A 17,504-nucleotide genomic window follows, 5' to 3' on the forward strand; every position below is an offset into this window, starting at 1 on the left:
ATTTTTTTTTTCCTGTAGAATATGAGAGCACTAAACATAGAAATGATATCATTTTTCAGTTTGGCATGAGGTCTGTTGGACTGCAGACATTAAAATAAAATTAAAGTAATCTGAGTTTGATTCATGCTTAAAATGTAATAGCTAGTGACTCTATCTTTACTTCTCCCAGATAATTGACCTTTATTTTTATTCTCTCTTTGGGCCAGAGAGGTTTTTTTCTGCTTTGTGAAAGAGGAGGGGGCTCATTATGTGTCACCTCAAGTGTAGTGTATTCTACATGCTGTACACCAATATATTTTTATTGATTAATGAGCCCAATTGATTTCATAGTGGCAAAACAAAGGCAGTTAAGGCTACTTTGTAATACTACCAGTCTTTATCTGTTTCTAAAAAAAAATTGTTTCAGTAGAGACAGTGGACCTTCACATTCTTATTTTTACTTGTTTTAAGGTCATTTTGTTGTTTAAAAAGGAAGGCAGTTTGTGGTCCCTTTTACAATTTGAAGAGTGAATTTTACTATTTCTGTAGTGCTGGCCTCTATGATTCCTCTGTGTGTTTTGAACATGAAGGTATCATTATTCAGTATATGCCTAAAGAAAACTAGAAAAATAAATGGATCTATAATAATTACCCAGTAAAGCCAAGTGTATCATTTTGACTAAGAAATTGCAAAGGCTTCATTTCTCAAAAATTACATAATCACCTATATTGTTGAACTTCTCTGTACAAACACCTCTGATTTATGGGCCCTTTATGAAAAGAGGCTCACATAAATTCACATGGGTTTAATGAAAATCCTGAAATAGTTATAGTAGTTGCAATAGCCTTTGTTGATCTTCTCCAGGAATGACATAACCAGAATGTCATTCTGCTTCCCAAACTAGGGTCATATTTAACTTCCCAAACTATTCTGCTTCCCAAACTATGGTCATATTTAACTGCTTTTAAATGATATACAGTACATGGTTTGTTGCTTATAGTATGGAGTCTTTAGAAACTCACTTACTTAGGTTAATTTTATTCAAAATTTATATTGAAGCACAATGTAAACTGTCAATAGAAACTTATGTTTCTTTTGCTAAGAGTTAATTTTAAATTAAAAATTTGGAATGGAAACTTATTACATCACCTATCAAGTGAGGGATGGAAAAAGCAGTTCTTTCCACCTCTAACAATCTGTATGATTGTGATTAACTTACAGCAGGCCAAAACGTATATTTGTGGTGTTGCCTTTCAAAATCACATAGCTCTTAAGTGAAATCAACTATTATTTTTGGCATTTTTCAAGGTAACTTTGCTGAAATGAACTTCCTTTGTCTATTTTTTAAATAGTTTTAAAATGTCTCTTTTTGGTAGCAGTATTAATTTTGTGGTTTCACTAGTAAAATGTGTCTTTCCTTTTTGAGAGAGAGAGTGTAGGAAATGGTACACTGACTCATCAAAGTTCTCATAGGTTAGTGACAACCAGTTAGTCACAAACTGTAGCTTAAGGCTACAAATACTCCTGTCATTTTTTCAGAGACTGTGATGTCTGCTATGGTTACAGTAGTGTATCTATTCTTTACATGCCAGTGAACTGAAAGCATATATTTAATTTTATCAGATGCCTTTCCCAGAATTTAAGTAATTTTTTAAATGGTAAAGCAATGACAACTAGTTTCTTGTATCAATAGCACCATGAATTTTTTTCTCATGTCAAAAAATTTATTAATTAAAAATGAAACTTGTAAATATATTTTATGTGTAATAAAGTCTTGGGTTTTTTTAAAATAAAATTTTCTCTTTTTTTTAGAGATACAAACTGAAATATTTATAGGTGGAATAATATGATTCCTGAGATTTGCTTCAAAGTAAGACAGGGGGAGGGAGTATAGATGGGATAAAGATGAAATAACTGAATAGTTGGAGAAGTTGGGTGATGAGTGCTGGAGAAGAATTACTATTCTGTCTACCTGGTGTATATTTAAAGTTTTTGATAATGGAAATCTAAACTTAATAGCTCATGATTTTTGGAACATTTTACTCTACATTCATAAACCTCTATAAAAATCAACATTTTTTAAGATGTTGAGAAAAGGGGTACATCTCCTTGCCAACTGGGCTTTTCTTCTGAATCCCCCATTCAAACTACCTGCATGGTACAATCTCACAGTCACCCAAGACAATGACCTTCTAAACTTAGTTATCCATTGAATCGGGTCAGTTCTGTTGCAGTATCTATTATTACATTAGCTCTACCTGTGCTCTCCTTCTAAGTCTCAATATTTCGGCAGTATAAAATAATCGTGGGATGAATGAATGAATAGAGCCCTGAATACTTCCTCTGTCACAGCACTTTTCACATTGTTTTATGATTCCTTCTTAACTTGTCTGTATCCCCTCTCTAGGTATCAAGTTTTACAGAGGCCGAAGCCCAATCTAGGTCACATCATGTCCCCAGCAACTAGCACAGTTTGTGCTTATATTAGACCTTCAGTAAATATCTACGGAATGACTATATTAATTAATCTTCTTAAGTAATATCCAGGATGGCTGTCTTTATTTCAACTAATTCATCTTCCCTGTAATTTCTGGGGGGGATTGCTCTACACAGCAAATGCGATCCTATTTTGCTCATCTCAGGAGTGTTTTCTTATCAGAGTAAATATTTAGACATTTATACACGAAGTCCGTGACCACTCATTGTGCAGGTCCTGCCAGCTGTTCACTTCCTCCCTCATCTTTGTGCTTGTTGAAGTACGGACTACATATACTACTTACATATTTTATGCCACCCATCTTCAGAACATTTCCTCTTCTGGAAATGTCACCCCCATCCATCTTTTACACACGGCATCACTTCCTTAACCTGGGGAAGCTGAGGTGATCCATGCCGAAGCATAATTCCTCCTTCTTGATGTTGGCAAGCATTTTCTTCTTATCGTTTTTCTCTTCACTAAGAGTAAATATCCCTACAGCAGCCATTGCTTTTTAATTTTTTGTAACATCCTCCCTTCAGCTAGCAAATAGAAGAACTCTATAAATATCTCCAGAGTGAGCAAATTAGGGAATGTCTTTTTTGCTAAAGAAATAATGTTATTGTTCTTCCATTGCTAAGTCATGTTCAGCTCTTTGCAGCCTTCTGACTGCAGCACGCCAGGCTCCCTGTCCCTCACGACCTACCTGAGTTTGCTCAAACTCATGTCCACTGAGTCATTGACGCCATCTAACCATCTCATCTTCTGTCACCCCCTTCTCCTCTTACCCTCAGTGAGTCGGTTCTTCCCTTTGGGGGGGCCAAAGGATTGGAGCTTCAGCTTCAGCATTAGTCCTTCCAGTGAATATTCAGGGTTGATTTAGTTTTTCATAAAAAAAGTGTTAAATTAATGATACACTTACCAGCATACTCAAAGGTTGTTTTTCATGTTTGCACCAGGTTTTCTTCTATTTTCTTCCATACATAATCAGTCCATCAAAAGACAAACCCCTGAATTGAATACACCTATGAATGAAATGCTGAGGTTAGAAAAGACCTAGATGTGAACCAAAGGACCAAGGGGTGTTAAGTCCCAGATTCATTTAGTAGTTGGAATAATTCTGATGATACTTTTAATGAAGCTTTGTGTTAGCTCCAGTGGAGATTGTTTCTGACAGATATTTCAAAACTCCAACATAGCTGGGTCTTTGACTCAGAATGTATTTTGTAAAAGAGCCAGGCATACAAAAATCACAGGACATTGGCAACTGAGATCTCTTACTAGGTTGGTATGAAACTTATAGCTTGAGAATGTCATAAAGCTTGGACTGTCCTCTCTTTCTCTGCAGATATGTCTTCTCCGACTACTATGAAGAAGCCCGAAAAGCCATTGTTCAGCTCTACATCTCCACAAGATTCCTCCCCAAGATTGAGCACTTTCCCCCAGCACCACCATCCCGGAATACCTGGAGTTGCACACAGTGGTGAGGAGTTTCAAGCATAGAGGAGAAACCTCCCTCTTGTTTGCAGAGTCCAAAGTCTTGGGGATGGATCAAGACTATAATCACAAGAAATAAGCAGATATATAGTTATCTTAACAGTAGCTTCCGTATTGGTCCTAATTCTATGTATTTTACTAAGAGAAAGATGGAATTTCAAGTATACTGCTGAGTTCAAAATATTTCTAGCAGCATTGATGTATAGATTCTATTTCCATAGATGTTATCTTCTCTATAGAAATCAATATTTTAACTACTTGTTTGGGAGCAAAATTAATCAGAAAAATAAGAGACATTTTGACAATTATTTTATATATATAAATCCTTCCTGTGGGCTAGTACACTTGATATTATGTTTAATATCATAATTTAAACAGGAAAAAGAATCCAATATTTCACATTTATACTTGGAAGAATGATTCACATCAGATGCTCTTTCAAAATTAAAAACGAATATAATTCATAAGCAGTATTGCATACTTTCTTCCTATTGCTCTTAAGCCCTAGAGAGGAGTAGGCAGACTTTAAGGTGAAGAAAACTTTTTATATAAATAATAATATGTTTATAGTGATACTCTTATTGCTTTAAATATATGGTGAGGCAACTCCTTATTCTTCCAAAAAATGAATCTAGGTTTTAAACCTTTATTCAAGGGATATAACAACTGTTTATAATAAAATTCTTAAGTTTGGTCTATAAATATATATTGATAGGTATTGTCACTGTACTTTAAAAATGCATAGCCTTCAATGCTATCATTAAGACAATTATAAAATTAAGAGAAGAATATACAAGTCAAATTGGTATGTAATTTTTTTTTTACATTTGTTTATTGGACTGCTAAGATAAGTGAAAAAAAATCAATAACTCTTTCATACATTTGTAATGTTGAGTATTTGGGCAAAATGAACTTTGAAGTCAGATCACCCCTTATGATGTCTGATTAAAGTATTTATATTTCTAACATTTGGAAAAAATCCAACAGTACGTTTTTACATAATAAACCCTGGAAGATCCAGACAAGCCTCCACGTTTGTCTTTTACCATACGTATGGTATGTTCAGTGGGTAGTGTATTAGGACCGGTAGCACGCTTGTCAGGAGAAACATTTCCTCTCCTTAATGAGTGATGGCGTAATGGGGAGAGAGGGAGACCACAACATCAGCTAGGCACTGAATACAAACAGGATTGAATACATGGGGGAGGATAGATGTCAGGAAGAGGTAGGTTCACAACAAAAGGGAACAAGCCAGGGAGACGGAAGTTTCAGGCAGAGCGGAGAGCATGTATCTATACAGTGGAGGTCATTGCAGCAAGCAACTGCTGTATATTGAGGAATACACAATACCAAAATATGCCCTGCGCAGGGGAGAATGGCTAGAGATGAGGCCAAGGAAGTGGGACCAGACTGGGTCTTAAAGCACTTGCCGCCGCTGCCGCTAAGTCACTCCAGTCATGTCTGGCTCTGTGCAACCCCATAGACGGCAGCCCACCAGGCTCCTCTGTCCCTGAGATTCTCCAGGCAAGAATACTGGAATGGGTGGCCATTTCCATCTCTAATGCATGCATGCATGCTAAGTCGCTTCAGTCGTGTCCAACTCTGTGCGACCCTATGGGCACACCAGGCTCCTCCATCCGCAGGATTCTCTAGGCAAGAAAACTGGAGTGGGTTGCCATTTCCTTCTCTACTTAAAGCACTTGAGGACCATACAAACGTAAAGTTGTTGGAATTTTATTATTGAAGCAATAGGGAGCAATTGAAAGATTTAGCAGAGAAGTTCCATGATTTAAATGATTTTTTTTTTAATTATTCATTTGAGACTATACAGGATTAGGAAGGAGTAAGACTGGAGAAAAGAAGGCAATAGGGAAGACTTTGCAATATCTAGGCAAAGAATACATATATGTACTTGTAGATATGGATGGATTCTTTCATAATGAAGGGAAATGTTTTCTCTTTGTAGTTGGCTTTTCTGTCTTTAAAAGACTAGAATGACTTTTATTAATAAGGTAGCCATTTTTACCTTCATGGAAATTCTGCATTCTACCTAGTTTGTATCAGGCCAGCTAGAGCTTATTTGAGTACAAGTTCTTGGGAGCCCAGAGTTTTGAGCTCTGATTTGCTATGTGTCAGTTCAAATCAAAAGAGATCTCTTTCAAAACTATTGATACCAAATGATCTTAAAGCCCAGAAGACCCAATGGAGCTATTTGTATATCTTCCAAGGGTTTGGGTACAGATGTAAGTAAAAACCATGGTTAAATTGAATTGAGCTGAAATTAAGAGCACTTTGACACTAAGTCAGAAGATATGCAATTTAATTTATATGTTTGCATTTTCTTAAATTATACCCTCAAGTGTGTATGTCTCTTAAAGTAGTATTTGAAAAATGAATTTTGTTTTAGGAAATATGTAATTGTTCTCTGAATTGCATCCCTTTGGAGCATGCTCAGACTTCAGTGTGTGCAAAGATTACATGGGACACTTTCATCTAGTAGGTCTGTGGTTAGGCCTAGGAATCTGTATTATAGCAGCAATTCAGAATATTTCACGTGATTTCTAAAACTTTGTTCCCTGAGAGCAAAGTTGTTCAGGGAGCAAAGTTGTGACCATAAAATTGAATTTACGATTCTTCTATGATATACATTTAAAATTTCTTGTGTCTTCTGAAAAAGTTTTCTTTGGGGAAGATAAGCAATATCCTTAAAAGTAACTTTGTTTTGTATATAATTACAGAGTTTAGATAAGTCATTCCAGATGATCTTCATTTATAGGTCACAGAAGGAACTTATTTTTCATATTGTTACATTGTGTTATAAAACACTAAACATTTATCATATATAATGTTCTATAACTTGGATATATGAAATCTTTAATCTTATGCATATACTGATTGATACTTTTCAGTTGTACTTATATAAAGTACAAATTCAACATTGTGGAGATAATGATTATGCAATTACATTCTTTACCCATTTTTAAACTTAACAATTATATTTTGAAAACTGAATAATAAATTATGATCTAATGTTGAAAAATTACAGTAATATTAAACATTATCCACATTACATATGTTTTGTACATTATTTATCTTTATAAAATATGTGATTTATGGGCAAGTTAATATGCCTATATGAAAGTTTGCATTTCTGAGAGTAAGAAAATAGAACTCTTTTGGTTTTAAAAGGAACTTTTTCATTAAAAAAAGAGTTCCCAGGTTTCCATTCAAATATTTATAAGCATTTATACAATGATAGGGTAACTGTTCGGGACATTGTTATTTACTAATTATTGGCTTCCTTTCTAAATACTGGAAAATATTTACTTAAAATTGAAGCACACTTCTGCTTTAAATTTTGGTAGAAAATGTGTGGGTCTCGTGACTTCTCATTACTGCTATAACTTGATCTTGACTTAGGACACAAAGACTTTTTAATCAAAAATGTGTTCTGGTGGGAGATAACTTTGCTTAGAGAAACGTTTTATGGAGTATTAGTTTAACCTATAAAAGAGAATCTTGCCTGGAGAATTCCATGGACAGAGGAGCCTGGCAGGCTACAGTCAGTGGGGTCTGAAAGAGTCAGACACGACTGAGCGACTAACACTTTCACTTTCATAAAAGAGAAACTTCTTTTTTTAAAACCATTCATGGATCTAGAAAATGAGATTGTTCATTTCCTAGACTGGACCGCTGTATCTGTGTGTACTTAGCAGTCCAGGTGTGGAGACTACGAATAAAAGGCTAGCTCATTTTAAGAGAGTTTGGTCAAATCAGAAAAAACTGAGGAGCCGTGGATTGTTTAGTTTCCTGGGATTCTGCAGGGTCGAGTTGGAGCTGTAAGGACAGTAGCTGATGAGTTAATCTTACCTTTTCTGTCTCTTACAGTCATCTCAACTCGGACTCCACCTCCACCCTCACCGTTGCCATTTCCAACACAAGCTATTCTTCCTCCAGCCCCATCAAGCTACTTCTCTCATCCAACAATCAGATATCCTCCCCACCTGAATCCTCAGGATACTCTGAAGAACTATGTACCTTCTTATGATCCATCCAGTCCGCAAACCAGCCAGGTAAAAATGAGGGAGAACATATGAGTAGAGCGTAAGGGTGATGGCACAGGTCTCACCCTGAGCCCTGAAGCTTACTCAGACAGTGTGTCTGGCAGGACAGCAAGCTTTTGAAATCCATCTTCAGAAAGTTTCTTGGTGACTCACTAAGTTTTTATTGAAAGGTGGCTGAATGACAGGTAGGAAGTTTGTTGCCCCAAAGGGGCACATTGGTGAAGATGTCCTTGGTTTGATGTTTTAGGATTTCCATTGGATAAAGGGAAAATTAAGGCAGAAAGTCCATTGACAAAAATGTCCTGAGCTGGAGTTCACACCTCTGAAATACCTGGTTTGACACAAAGTGCTCATTTCAGGCAGGAGCGAAGTATGAGCTAAAATAAACACAGGCAAAAGACCTTACAGTTGTATTTATAGACCAACTATTAGGTATTAAAATAAGCTTTGGTAATGTAAACATTTTCAATGTTTGATGACTACCTGAATATTCTTTGCTCAGACATGACTGTGTTTCATAATGAGTGACATTACCAGAAGTGTCTTTTTTTTTTTTTTAATGGTAAACAGTGTGCAGTGGCTTTAAGGATTCTTTGTATAAATGGCGTAGCTCTGTGCCTTCTTCACTTCCTTAATATATGATTTCTCCTATGGAGAGGTCGCACTGGGGATTTGGTACAAGAGGATTTTTCGTTATCAAGTAGACAGTGTACCAAACCTGGCCTATCAATCATCATAATATCGAAAATCTGTAATGTAATTTCAATCTTAGGGTTTGGTATTTGGCTTTGCTATTTTACCTCCAAGACGCCTGTCTACTTCCAACCACCATTTTTAATGCTCTGAGGGATTTTCATAAGTGTTCTGTCATTAATGCTTTTCATTTACTAAAATGCCAGCAAATAGTATGTGCATATTAATTGAGACTTAAAAAAGAAAGATCTGAAAAAAAAATCCCTTTGGTGTTAATTGTTAAAATGGAGCAAAATGGTCCCTTCTGAACTTTTTTTTAATAGCATATTCAGCACTGTTTTGGTTAGTTAAAATTAAATTACTTGTACTTGGACCTCCATTGACTGGTAATATTAAGTATACCATTCTTGAATTTTGAATTTAAAGTTAAATGATGTGTGTTTCAGAAGAAAATGGTCAAATGGTATAGCACTTTGAATGGCTATAATAATAATTATTAAGTAAAACAGGATTTTGGTATATCAATTTAGAAATAAAATTTGCTGTCAGAACATAGATGCAGAAGTCTCAGTTCCATAGAGCATTTTGCTAGAATCAGCTGGGAACAGTGCACACAGGGTCTGATTTTAATTTGTGTAGAATTTCCATGAATAACAAAGTCTAATTAAGACATCCATTAAAAGTCCTTAACGTTAATTCAGTGTGGAAAATCTTAGAGTTCCATTGGATTTTTTTTTAACTGATGTCTTAATTAGGCACTGTTAGGGGAAAAATTATGCAAATTAAAATCAGGCCTTTAGTGTTCTGCTTTTCTTTAATTATTCATTGCTTGTTTTACGTATATTTCACTTTCTTTATAAGTTAAGGGGGCATATTAGGTGATAATCGGCCTATATTGTTCTCAGTTTCTCTTCATATTTTCAAGGTAAAGACCCAGCTTCTGAGAAGCATCTTACTCTCATCTCAATTAAAAAAAAAAATCCCTCTCAGGATTTTGTATAATAGGAGCAATGTACTAAGTAGGATAATCCTTTCCTAATGCTGTTCATCTGTCGATAAGATGTCTCTCTTTTCATATCTACAGTATGAAAGTTCATCTATTAACAACCTTAAAAGAGGAGTTTTATAATGTGGCTTCATCTGTTTGAACCAGTAGAAAACTGAAAAAGAAATAACCCTTCCATTCTTCTGACCCTGAGTTTCAGAAAAGTTGTCTGCTTTGGCTTGGGAATTCTTCCTTTGTCACTTTTATTTTTTTTTTTCAAATGAAAGAAACATCTGTTTGTTGGTTTGTGTCAGTTCAATTCCAGTAGACGAAGCATGCAGGGTGGGAAAAGTAATATCATATTTGGTGGCAGCATTTTCTTGGCAATTTTTGTCATTTTTCTGTTCTGTGCTCTCAGGTAGGTACTGTCAAACTGTTTTGGTGAAGACAATATAGAGAAAGGCTTTTACCATCGAATGTACCACCAATGATAAAACAAGATCACTCTTCTTTCTTGGGGGAGATATACAAAGCAGTCTTTGGCAGTGATCACATAACCAGAAGTTGATGACCTGCTCTAGAAACAGATTACTTTTTCACTTTGAAAGGAAAAAAGTAGGCCTTTATTATAAATGGTGTAGTTGTTTTTGCAGCAACATTATACCTGCTTTGATGTTTAACTCCAACTCAAAACCAGTTCATTTGCACTTACTTCCAAATTGGACTCTTGATATTCACCCTTTTGGCTCTAAAAATGGGGGGCAGGCAGGAAATGAGTACTTGTTGACTTGTCAACAAGTTGACTGTTGACTGTTCCTTCCCAGTATCCTCCAAGGCTGCCCTGATTTTGCTTGTTAAGTTGAGCAACTCAGAAGCCTTGTCCTCCCCACGGCAATTTGGAGATTAATTGCATTGCTGCTGCACTGGGTAGAGTGAGACAGCCATGCTATTTAATGAAATATTTTAAATAAAATTAGTCTAAATATATAACTCTTTCCTAGGTTTTCACAGAGGGGAAAATCTGGTCAGTTTTCCTGACTTCAGTTAAATACTTAATTTATTCATGAGGAATAGTCAGGATATTCAAAAGTTCATTCTTTATAGAGTAAGTCATGTGGCCTCTGAGGCACCCAACCGAGATTTAGTTCATGTCTCTAAGTTCTGATAGTTAAGTGTTCTCAGCTGTTCATCTTTTTCTTTAAAGGAGCATTGACTTGTAATTTATATGCAGGCATTTAGATAAATATTCTGCTATATTGCTTTCTTTGCCTCTAAAAGTGGTACAGATTATGAAGACTAAATATTTGTGGAGAATACCCTCATAGCAAGTTGTTATGTACATTATGTAGAGGAGAATTCCAACATGAATGTAATTAAGAATAGCATTCTGTCTAGAAAAATACATTCCAGTATTTCTTTCAAACAGTGTGCCCTTAGAATGGACACTATTTTTGTACTGGGGCTAAAACTCAGATAATAATATCTTTTCTATCATTGCCCAGGGATTTTCTCAGTTAATTCTCACAAATGTCAACAATCAATGTTTTATGTAACGCTCTAAGTCTGGCAATGGAAGAGTAAGAATTCAAAGATCAGAGTATACTTGATTGCCCTCTGCTTCACTTCAGCACATTTTAATTTACGTTGGAAATCTTTTATTTATATGTGTATGGTCAGACCTAGTTCAGCTCTTTATATCATTATATAGACCCTGAAGTTTTAAAGGTTTTAAATATCTTTCTACCTATTTATATAAGTAAACCATCCCAAGTTGAGTGGAGTCCCTAGAATCAAAATTGCTTGATGTGTGTGTGTGAGTGCACCTGTGTGTAAGCAAGGGCTAAAATTTTTGTGTGCTGAAGAATGGGCCCTGACTATAAATGATGACAGTCATTAAGTTCACTGTGTTTGGTCTCCTAGAAATTCTTGTCTTTGTTGTCTCAATGATATCATTATGCAGGTAAAGGTTGTGTTCTGAGAGCCAAAATTGACTCATTGTAGCACATGAAGAGCAGGAAAGAAGGAAACACTGCTTCTAATTCTTACTAGCTCAGTGGTAAGCCCAAGCTAGCTTACTAGCTTGGTGGTGTAGCCACTAAATCATGTCTGACTCTTGAGACCCCATGGACTGTATCCCGACAGATTACTCTGTCAGTGGAATTTTCCAGCCAAGAATACTGAAGTGGATTGCCATTTCCTCCTCCAGGAAATCACTAAGGACTTCTGTTTTAGCCTCAGGCTCAGCACCGAAGTCTCCACTTGAGTTTTCTGTCCTACACTACGGAAGGCTCAGTGCTGCCTGGTTCTCAGGGTGTTGTAGAAATGACTAAACCTATATAAGGTGCCTTGTAGCTGAAGACTTTCTTTTAAATGCTACTGCTGCTTCTTAGGACTACTAACCATTGATGAGCCTCTCAACTCAGATGTGAGAGGGCTTGTGTGGTGGTTACACTCAGCGTGCAGGGCCCACTCAGTCGAGTGTGCTGAGTGGAGTTGTTGGACGAGATAACTGCCTTTTGGATTGTTTCACCGGGCATTCTGTTTTTGTTTTGTAGCCTAACAGCAGTGGTCAAGTGGTAGGGAAAGTGCCTGGCCATTTCACTCCTGTCTTGGCACCCTCTCCCCATCCCAGTGCAGTGCGACCTGTGACTCTGACCATGACAGATACTAAACCCATCACTACATCCACTGAAGGTGAGGCAGCTTCACCTACAGCAACCAGTAAGTATTTCTGTAGGAAATGAGAAATGTCCATCGAAGGCACCACTGGATATCTGATCCAAGGTGGAAAACACGGCAACTTTTCCAGCTACTCAACCAGATGGAGATTTCTCATTTATGTGGAACTGGCAGGCATGATGTGGCCTGGCTCTCATATGCTCTCTCTTATCAAATTTCACTCAGTATTTGAAAAGGGAGAAGCTTATTTGTTTGAGTAAATAGCTGTAACAAAAATAGTAAGTCATGCCTGCTTGTTCAAGGTATACATTGAAAATGCACTAAATGACATAACAGTGTACAAGGTTTTTATATCACCCAAAGAGAGATTTGAGAAATGTTAGTTATTGGAGCATTCCTGTAGAAGTCAAGCCCCTTCACAAGGCAGGCTGAATCAGTACCTCTGTCAGATAATTGCATGTTTACATCACTGTAGGTTATGTCATTGTGAGAAACAGTCACATGATGTTCAGTGTAGAAAGCATTTCAAAGCTTAGTTTTAGGCACATGTCAACTACCTACACTTTCATTGTCTGCAACTTTTTTTTTTTTTTTTGATTATTTTCTCTTATCATGGTGCATCGGGTATTATGCTTTTTAGCATGGCCAGAACATCTGAAATGTCAAGAGATGTAGCCGGGGAATTGGCAATAGCTCATACCAGTAACCCAAACGATTCCTTTGCTTCTTTGTACAGAGTGCTCAGAAGTACACAAGAAATTATCACAAAGTTTTTTAATTGGCTTCATCATCCAAGCTGCCAGCTTTCTAAAACTGGAGTTGATGTGCACAGACTGGTAATAAAGTGGAATGGATAAAGTTCTAGTCAGGAGGAATTAGCTTGCTTCTCTTCAATTATTCTTATTTCTTAAATCCAGAGCTTCTATTTGCATTGTTAGAGCAGGAAAATCCCAATGTTCTGAATATTCTGTGTGAAATTATAGAGATTCAGAGCCACTGGCTCTTTCTTTATTGGCCATTGGAAAGATGCTCTTTTTTGTGTGTGTGGCCCCTGAAAGACTTGGAAAGGACCTTACAAGAAAAGTGGGCAATACTTGGTGTGTACAGTGAATTCAGCATTTCTTTCTCAAAATTCATGAGGCCCCATAGACTAATAAAAACCAGATAAGCTTGTAATTCCCATTAATAATCATTAATGCTTAGTAATTGGCTTGTTGATAGAGGGACCTACACTAGTGAATACTTCCCTGAATGCACAGAAATGGATGAGACTCACTCAAGGAAGATTAAGGATCTTTTAGTGCTACAGGTTAGCCATGTACATTACAGTTGCTAAAATACTACGTCCAAATTTCAAAAGTGGATGCCTTGGTATCTTTAAGCAAACAAAGTCAGAAGTTTAAATAAAAGCAAATAGAAAACAAAGATTTTTTTTTTTAAGTAGCTAAAATTTCCAGAAACTTCTGGTACCTACTCTTATATTGTCATTAATAGAGAAGATTCAAGGAAAAATCAAACTGAAATGATCACAGCTCACTTATGGGAATACTGTCAGCCTGTTTGTTCATGAACTGTTTCTTATACTCACATACAGGTTGATCAAAAAGGCATCTGATTTGATTTATAAAATCATAAAATAGTCAAAAGGAGTATCTTGGTTATATAAAGATAGCTTCATCAGTCCATTTTCCATCCTGCATAAAAGTGATACAGTGAGCTGTTTTTCTTTCCTATAAACAAAATTGTAGCTGCAACTCTGCAGGCACCACTGATAATGAAAAATTGGCCATTGAATTCATAAGTCAATAAAATTAAAGAAAATACAGAGGCCAAGGAAGCCTCTTTTTCACGGTTGAAAAGAAAGAATAAGACAACTTGGTGCCCACTCCGTAAGGGTGAGGCTCTTCAGTGCTGTGCATTGAATCCCAGAGATCTGGAGACTGAATGGGGGCCACTGGCTGTTTATGGCTGCCGTTGCGTGAGTACTTCATTCAGGAATAAATAAAAGATGAATTGTGAGCATCTTCACTGTTTTAAAAAGCTGACTTAAAAAAGCTTCAAATGAACATGGCAGAATTAATGTATTGGTTTTTAAAAAGCCTTTTGAAAATTATTGTCTGGATTCCTCATCAATCTGGAGGTTTTGAACCACATACTTTAGCTTTCTTCAGACCTAGAAATGTAACATAAATGATAACAATTTAGTTTTCCTGTTTCTTCTGACATGGAACAATGGGGTTGCTTAGTGCTTAGAAGATGCATCAGTCCTATCCTTGTGAAAAGAAGCAAAAGTCTTTAGGACTAGGGAGACATTTTCTTTGGGAAATTCACTCTGCACCAAAAAGTACCTAAATGAAAAGTACTTGCAAGGTGAGACCAGAATAATTTAAGGAGTATTCACCTTACGCACTTCGTACCTGGTGGCGAAGTATTTAAAAGGGGCTGTTAGCTCCATTCCTGGATCAGTCACAAAAGATTGACTTTTTGTGCTTTTGGAAAAGAAACCATTTTTTTTTTCAGAAACATGTTCTATCAAATATAATAAAAATTCTCCTTCATGTTAACAGTATTCACTTTTCTTTTTAGTAAGACTTTTCAGTAAGACATTTTTCATCCTGCATCATCAAGTACATCTGCTTAAATTCCATCATTTAAAGCTTTCAATTTTTCCTAACAGACTTTCAGTCTGATTTTACATTTAGAATCACAGACCATCATTGATTATTCTGTTGCTAGACACCCAATATCTAGTAAAAAGTTACATCTAGGAAAAAGACTCTACTACTTAGCCAGTCTTTGGTACTCCTGCAAGACTGTAACTAGAGCTTGTATGAGATGACCACATCAAAGGATAGGATATGGTTCCTGGATAGATTTGGAGGAGAAGGATAAACCAGTTGACTTGAGGTCAACTATCATTTCTATCACTTGGTATTCACTCACACAAAAGAGAAGAGAAATAGAGATACACTTTTTTTTTTTTTGGTTGCAAGTCCCACTTCTCTGGGTTTCTTTTACGTGGACAAGGTATTCATTTGATAGTTCACAATTTTTATCTTTGTTTTTGTTCTTCCTTAATCAGCCTACACAGCCTCAGGCACATCTCAAGCCAATCGATATGTGGGACTAAGCCCAAGAGACCCATCCTTCCTACATCAGCAACAGGTGGGCAAGTTTCACCCAGGTGTGATGGTGTAGCCACGCTTTTGCATTGGTGCTTTTCTCCATGCTGTCTCTCAGATCTGGACTCAGAATGGGGCTCACGGGACTTCTGAGAAAGAAACTGATCATTTTCCAAACTATTTTCTCATTTATCTTTTGTTTCTTGTCTCTTTAAGCAGGGTTTCTCAAATTGGCTCAAGACCTTTTCCCTCTCTGTAGCATATATCCATAACATCCATGAAAACAGTGTTTCAGCTAGAATATTTTTCTCAGTCTTATTAGCTATTGAGAACTTACCAGCAGCCTATAACTTTCCAAGATGAAAATTGCCAAGTATTTAAAAGGCCATTAGAGTAGAAACACAACACAATTCACAATTTGTGTTTTTTCTTTTTCTGTTTTTGAACACTTTCATGTTTCTAGTTGTTTTACTCATTTTGTTTTTTTGGTTTAAGAAGATGAATTATGAAGCTGAAATCTCAGGCGAAGATGCATCCTTCCTATTTTAATAGGTTTAAATTGGTTTACTGATTTCAAATGTGATAAAACACTTTTTTTTGGTTCTGCTTTCGTACATCATTTATGTTTCAAGTAGCATTTTAAATTTCACATCTCATTAATGCTGTAAATTTAATGCAAATGAAGTGTTTATCCAAACTGTGAAAATATACAGTCAGGATTAATGGTAGCTTATAAACAAATTAGCCATAGTCAAAAGCATGGACCATACAAATAAAAATATCCCATGATTCCAGTTACAGGATGACAGAAATAATTCTAAACACTTCCAAATTTAAATGTATTTTATGATGCATATGTTTTGCTGCTCTCAAGTTTTGATAGCAGAGCAGTTTGAAATTAACAGTGTGCAAAATATTACATAGGGAAAAATAGTCTATAATGAATCAGAAAGAGTTGGTATTAATGAGCTGACTCTTAATTTATAATATACATTGTATGTGCATCTGAATTTTTACAGATGTAACAAGCCTGTACAGGTACTCATGTCAGCTTCTTTTGTTCTAGACCTGTCCACCTAGTTTATGCTTAATCATGCATATCTGTCCCTCACATGGAATTTTCAAATCCTGCCCAGTTGCAGGCGAAGGTGGCAAACTGCTTATATTAAAGGTCACCACATGCAGAGTTCAGAGAAAATCATAAAGATGATAGCTTATTCAAGATACTTGACGTTTTGCCAGATTTAAAAAAAGCAAAACAAAAGAGTGAGAACTAACTAAAAACATCTGTACACAGTTTTGAAAATACCAAATAATAATTAGTGGTTTTGCCAGCTATCGGCTTTTCAACATAATTTTCTGAAATGCTGCTTTTTTTCACCTCTAAAATTGCTATAATATGAAATGTGCTATAATTACTAGAATATGGCTCTGTTTGAAAAATGTGTATGTTCCTTGTGTTTTTTAAAAAAACTATGCAGTATTTGTAGGTTTAGAAACTTATTCTCTTACAAATCATTCCATATATTATCAGAGATATTCTTATCATGGGATTTGCATTCTTTATGACACATCTCTAGTTTTCAGTTAACTTTTAATTCATAGAATCATGCCTCTGTTATTTAAACCTTTAGCCCCAAACACATTTAGAACATGATAACCACTTTTATGTGTTTAGAAGAAATCATCCCATCCTCCTGTCCTAGCTTAACGCAGCTTTAATTTTTTAATGTATCACTTGTAACTATCATTAGAGCCTCATGTAATTATGATCACAACAGTTGATTGTATAAAAGTTACTTCTCTTTCCACATGTCCAAGGATAAATCAAGAAATTTTTACAAGCATCAGGAGAATGTTAGTCAATGTAGATAGAGTTCTGAGCACATAAACTGAAATATATATGAGTTCCAGAACTACAAACTTTTTTCATCAAAGGCCACCACTTATTATTTAAGTAGACAATGTCAAGTGAAGACCTCTTACAATATAAATATGATTTGATTGG

The 17,504-nt window shown here is 35.9% G+C and overlaps 1 protein-coding gene across 11 annotated transcripts in view; it reads left to right on the forward strand.

Annotated features, from left to right (window-relative positions):
* The window catches only part of NFIB (nuclear factor I B), a 244,489-nt gene that overhangs the window by 199,030 nt on the left and 27,955 nt on the right, over window positions 1–17,504 (forward strand). For 3 of the 11 annotated variants that reach the window (XM_043891295.1, XM_043891298.1, XM_043891305.1), the window contains 4 exons: window positions 3,805–3,939; window positions 7,842–8,026; window positions 12,251–12,416; window positions 15,457–15,539. In XM_043891295.1, coding sequence (XP_043747230.1) covers window positions 3,805–3,939; window positions 7,842–8,026; window positions 12,251–12,416; window positions 15,457–15,539 — 569 coding nt within the window. The remainder of the gene's footprint in view (window positions 1–3,804; window positions 3,940–7,841; window positions 8,027–12,250; window positions 12,417–15,456; window positions 15,540–17,504) is intronic. The other 8 variants (XM_043891297.1, XM_043891300.1, XM_043891304.1 and 5 more) reach the window with 5 other exon arrangements.

Source organism: Cervus elaphus, chromosome 29 (genome assembly GCF_910594005.1).
Source record: "Cervus elaphus chromosome 29, mCerEla1.1, whole genome shotgun sequence".
NCBI lineage: Eukaryota > Metazoa > Chordata > Mammalia > Artiodactyla > Cervidae > Cervus > Cervus elaphus.